Below are 6,000 nucleotides of genomic sequence, written 5' to 3' on the forward strand. Positions count from 1 at the left end.
AAATCTTCAGTCCTTACCCCATGGAAGTGTTTGTTCATACTGCAGTTGCACCCACCCACCCACCCACACACACACACACACAGAGCTCCAATAGTAAATAATATTGTCCCCTCCCAAATGCCTGGGAGAACTGACTGGCTTTGCTGTGTGACCCGAGTTAACGTAGCTGCCCTAGGGGATCAAGAAGAAAGGCCAGTTTGAGTCACGCAGCCTTTGTACCCTGCCAGCAGCATACTCTCGCTTACAGCAAGAGGGCTCCTGCCTGAATGCCTGGGCTGATTGCTGCTCTGGTCATGTGGCACAAGGGGGAGAGGTGGCTCCTTGGGGTAATTATGGGACAGACCATTTAGGGTGTGAAGTTTGAGCCACCCCTTTGAATTCCACCCAGAAGCCAGTGCAGTTCCCAGGGGGCTCCCAGTGAGAGAGAGACGGCTCAAGGGGATTGCTGCATTCTACATCCCCTTCAGTTTGAGTGATGTTAAGATGTAGCCCCATGTAGAACGCTTTATGATGGTCTGATCTCAAGGAAACAAAGGCATGGATAAGTGTAGTAGGCTTCCATCTGACTGACACGGCCATTGGTCACCCCACTCCACCCAGAGAGTAGCATGGCACCTTGGTGATGTTTGCTGTTTCCACGTCCAGTAGCACCTGGGGTCTAACTAAAGCCCAAGTTACAAACTATAGTGACCAATAGCAGATGCTGATTCAGTACTAACCAGTTCTGCCAGCTCCTTTCCCCCGCCTTGCCAGCAGTATCTCAGCTGGCTAGCTCCTCCAGGGCAAGGCCGCGGGCAGACACTCCCTCCGCAGAGCTGAGTATCGTGTTATACTGAAGGCACCTCCCCCATGTCTCCTTACTACCCCTCCTAGTGTCCCCTACTGCACCTGATCAGAAGGGGAGACTGAATTAAACCCTGCAGGACCCCAGACAAGTGTTTGTCAGAACCAAAGCTATCGCCCACACTTACCAGTGGGATTCTCTGTCCTTAGGCAATTCCAGCTAACTCTGACAGGCCTTAGGTGTGTCCACAGCCCCTCGTGGTCAGTGGTAAATGTTCTAACTCAGCCTGAACACCATATCCTCAGCCTTGGCATCATATTCTATGATTCTAAGAGTCCATCGGCTGGTGCCACTAATGCAATTTTCCCCAGACCCAGGTCTGAGGTCCGAGGGCTCTAGGCAATGCCAGAGCTGCTTCACCATGAACTCGTCCCAAAATGGGAGCTGCAGTATTATTTGGTAGCTAGCAGGGTTGTTTGTTTCCAGTGGTATTTTGAATGGGGCCTTGCCAATGCTGCTCTCAGAGCACCTGGTGTCCTACCCTCCCATAGAGAGGTGTTACCAGTCTCCACAAGCTCTGGGTCCAACATCTCCCGCTGGCCCTACCCATCTAGGGTGGTCCAGGCTCCAAGCTGCAGTTGGTGGCCTTTAAGCACCCCAAACGCTTTCAGCCCTTCAGCAGTGTTACTCCCTGAAGACTCACCTGGGTTTGTCTGCTGGTGACACTGCCCTGATCCCGCGGACACTGACCGCTCGATCTGGCTACGTGGCTTTATCTGCAAAGTACTATGAAAATTCCTTTCAGCAAAGCGATTCTCTTGTGTAGAGTAGCCTGCTTCTCAGAGGTGAGACGTGCCTGGCAAAGGCTGGTGCCGCAAGGTCTCTTCCCAGGACCAAGGCTGGATGCTCCCAGTTTCAGAGGGAAACATGGAGCAGCCTGCACCTCCATCAGTTAATTGTGTAGGCCAGACTTCTGCATCATGTGCCCAGAGCTCACACTCTGGAGACTGCAGTGTGGCGCCTGCTGAGGGCCTGGTTTCAGTGTCTTACTGAACGACCGCTGCTCAGGCAGGGCCAAGCAGCATTGGTTCATTGCCGTAAATGGCTCTCGTGTGCCCATGCACATGCTGCTCCGGAGGGAGGGCGTGGCTGTACCCCGGCTAATGTTTAGCGACAAAGCCGTAGGGCTGCAGTGTAGACGCTCACTGCAGCCCCGGAGGGGTTCTCCCATGGCTGTAGTTAATCAGCCTCCCCGAGAGACGATAGCTGGGTCGACGGAAGAATCCTAGTGCAGTGTACCTCGGGTTGTCACACCCCTGAGAAATGGCTATGCCGAGGTACGTTTTCAGTATTTCCCAGCCCTGGACTCGATAAATACGGTGTGTGCGCCAAAGAGCCGGTGCCAAGGGATAAAATGAAACTAACGCTCAGTAAACAGCAGACTGACTCTAACACACCTGGGTACCCCAGTGATGGGTCCGTTAGAAATGCATGTCAGAGAGGAGTTGAAGGTAAGCACTAGTCAGCACTTTCTGAGAAGTTTGCTGCTTTTTTGTAGACTCCAGATTCCCTTCGTCTCCTCACCTGTACTGCAGCCCTCTTACGCCACACTGCTGGGAGCCCCAACCCGTCCAAAGCACAGCTGCGTAGGCGCCATTCCACAGTGTCGTGTCCGTTGTTACCATGCCGGTGATGGTGTGTCGTAGGCTTGCTTCATTACTGAGCCTGGCTCTTCCTGGCCCCTTCTAGATGAAGTCAGAATTTACCAACTACCAACTTCCGTGTTGTGTCCTAAAGTTAGAGACAAAGAACAGTATACAAAAGACAATTGAACTCTCCCAAGAAGCAGGAGTGAAATCTGCAAGGGTATGCTGAAGAAACCAGATTAAAATGGCAAATTAAAACAATTCAGACTTTAAAATTGAAAATCTCCAAGTACCTAGTACCAGCTGTTTGCTAAATTCTGAATAATACATTGAATTCAAGTTCAGAAAATGCAAATACGCAAATGCCATTTACAAATGGCCGGCTCTGGAGGCCTTCGGGGCACTCTTGCTTGAAGTTTGTCAGAGTTAGGTGTATCCATCATTTGGTTATGTAGGAGAGTCTCCATCCAAAGCTATATTTGGCTGGACCCGGGCTGGGTGATTTGACAGTTTTGCAGGTCCAAAGGCTGGTCTGTTTGTCACAAGTGTCAGGCTTTCTCTTCTACTGCCACCTCCTCCATAAGCGCACCTCCATTATTTCTCTATGTAGCCTTTGTTAGACGTTAGCAAACTCCTCACTGCTGCTTCATTTATTGTCACTCTTGGGATCCGCCCCGCTCTAGTCCCCTAAAATTCAGAGATTCCAAGGCCAGCCGGAACCACTGTGGTCATCTAGTCTGACCCCCTGCAAAGCACAGGCCAGAAACTGGCCCCCAAATACTTCCAGAGCGGAGCTTTTAGAAAAACAGCCCATCTTGACTTTAAAAGTGTCAGTGACCGAGAATTCACCATGACCCTCGGTAAATTGTTCCAAAGGTTAATTACTTTCATCGTTAAAGATGTACGCCATATCTTCACTCTGAGTTTGTCTAGCTTTGACTTCCAGCCATTTGATCATGTTAGACCTTCCTCTGCTCCCATTATTCCTCCATGTAGGTACTTATAGGCTGGGATCAAATCACCCTTAAACTTCTCTTTGTTCAGCTAAATAGACTGAGCTCTTAGAGTATCCCTACAAGGCAGGTTTTCTAACCCTTCAGTCACTCTCATGGCTTTTCTCTGACCCCTCTCCAATTTATCAGCATCTGTCTTGCCTTGTGGGCACCAGACCTGAGCACGGGATCCCAGCCCCCTTGCCCAGAGCAGTGGTAGCTCTGCAGGGCTCTCAGAATAAAGGAAACCGAAATCGTAGTGTTGTCCCTTCATATCAGCATATAGGACTCAAGGTGTGGCGTGGATCTGCTGGGCTAGCACCGGCCCATTTTTACAATTCCCTTGCCCACTATTACCACCCTCGAACTGGTGAAGCAAAATGTTTCTTGCCCTCAGTCCTGCCCGAAGCCCTTTTCTGGAGGTACTGGGTATGCTTCGTGGGGACTGTGTGCTCGTGCCCAGCACAGGCCCTTGCAGGTACGTAGAATATCGCACAGTGCCTGCGTGTTCTAGGATCGTCAGTAAGTCCTTCGGTTCTGCAGTAATTACCGCCTGTAGGGTTTCACTCCCTGGGTTCGTCTGGGTTGGAACCAGCGCTGGGAGTCACAGGCCCCAGCCATACCAATTGGTAATGGTGCTCTGTCCCAGGAAGGGCTTGTTTTAAGAATAACATGGAGGCAAAGTTCAAAGCGAGGCCCGAATGAAAGATGGAGACAGTGCTGAGCGATGGCAGATCCCTCCCAAAGCAAGTGCTGTTCTGACTCTTTTCCCCCTTGACCATGTTGTTTTGCAGCCTACCCGGACTCCCAACTCGGCAGCATCCAGCGGGACAGCTGGGCCCTCTGGCTCAGCTTCCGCCTCAGCGGGTGAGATGAGTAGCAGTGAGCCCAGCACACCTGCTCAGACGCCTCTGGCTGCGCCGGTCATTCCAACTCCTTCCCTGACCTCTCCGGTGGCACCTCCTTCAGCTCCTTCCCCCACGAAGGTAAAACAGATTGCTCTACCCGAGTGGGGAGGGGGAGGGTCGCAGGCAGGGGAGTATGGCGGGGGAACCATTTATCAGCCCACCCTAATCCATGCGCCAACAAAAAGGGCCAGGGAGCGCTCTCATGTTCCGTCTCCAAACAGCACTCATGTGACTGCACCTGGACTATCCCGGTCAGTTCTGGGCACCGCACTGCCACAGACTGAAAGCAATACAGAGAAGAGCTGCAAAAACAATCGGGGGTTTTGAATGGATTGTCTTCTGAGATGAATCTGTATAGCATGGCTAAGAGTAGATTAAGGGCAGATGTGGGGCGAAACCCCAAGGCTGGAAAGGAATTCAGGGTGGTGAGAATACCGCTGCTTAGCTCAGCACTCTACAAACATTCATAGAAACCTAGAAGATTAGGGTTGGAAGAGACCTCAGGAAGTATCTAGTCCAACCCCCTGCTCAAAGCAGGAGCAACCCCAACTAAATCATCCCAGCCAGAGCTTTGTCAAGCCGGACCTTAAAAACCTCTAAGGAAGGAGATTCCACCACCTCCCTAGATAACCCATTCCAGTGCTTCACCACCCTCCTAGTGAAATAGTGTTTCCTAATATCCAACCAAACCTCCCCCACTGCAACTTGAGACCATTGCTCCTTGTTCTGTCATCTGCCACCACTGAGAACAGCCGAGCTCCATCCTCTTTGGAACCCCCCCTCAGGTAGTTGAAAGCAGCTATCAAATCCCCCCTCATTCTTCTCTTCTGCAGACGAAACAAGCCCAGTTCCCTCAGCCTCTCCTCATAAGTCATGTGCCCCAGTCCCCTGATCATTTTCGTTGCCCTCTGCTGGACTCTCTCCAATTTGTCCACATCCTTTCTGTAGTGGGGGGACCAAAACCATTATCCCTTCCAGCATCCTTGTGAGACTGGAATATGGCGGCATCTAATTTTAGAGATGAGGAAACTGAGGCACAGAGCTCAAGGTCACACAAATTGGAGCTGGGACTAGACCCCTGGCTCTTGACTCTGTCCCATGGCTCACGCTCTAGGTCTTTCGGGTGGGGAAAGTCAGAAGGGTGGGCTTTGTTTTGTTTTTTGTTTTGCCTGAATATCGAGACTGATCTCCTGACCTTGAGAGGGTTCTGGGCTGAGGAATATTCTCCCCCAGGGAAGGTGGAGAAGCCCCACTCTCTGGGACAGGACAAACTGCTAGGGAATATCCCATGGGGAACAACCTGCCCTGGCCTTGGAGGTGGGCTGGGTGATAATTACTATCTAGGCCAATTTTGTTCTTTAAAATAGTTTTTCATTACTTCCCTCCTGCACCTTCTTAATTAGTTGAATTTCGAGCTTATGAAAGATTTAGGACATGAGGGCAAAGAAGTAATAGCACAAGGTGTGAAAAAGCATTTGAGGTTTTGTGTGAAGTTGTGAGCTGGAAAAAGCACCACCTAGTGGAGGGAAAAGGCATTCCAGCCTCTCATTTAGTTCGGGGTTCATCTTCAATTACACCTGTGCCTGAAACGAGTTCATTTGCTAGCGTTGTTACTGACGCCTAAATCAGCTGAAAGAACAGGAGTACTTGTGGCACCTTAGAGACTAACA

General features: G+C 50.9%; 1 protein-coding gene across 6 annotated transcripts in view; it reads left to right on the forward strand.

Annotated features, from left to right (window-relative positions):
* DCTN1 (dynactin subunit 1) overlaps nt 1–6,000 on the forward strand; it is a 117,431-nt gene that overhangs the window by 85,160 nt on the left and 26,271 nt on the right. For all 6 annotated transcript variants that reach the window (XM_026658600.1, XM_026658598.1, XM_026658599.1 and 3 more), the window contains one exon: nt 4,217–4,408. In XM_026658600.1, coding sequence (XP_026514385.1) covers nt 4,217–4,408 — 192 coding nt within the window. The remainder of the gene's footprint in view (nt 1–4,216; nt 4,409–6,000) is intronic.

Source organism: Terrapene carolina, unplaced genomic scaffold, assembly GCF_002925995.2.
Source record: "Terrapene carolina triunguis isolate 2854851 unplaced genomic scaffold, T_m_triunguis-2.0 Scaffold473, whole genome shotgun sequence".
In the NCBI taxonomy this organism is placed as follows: Eukaryota; Metazoa; Chordata; order Testudines; family Emydidae; genus Terrapene; species Terrapene triunguis.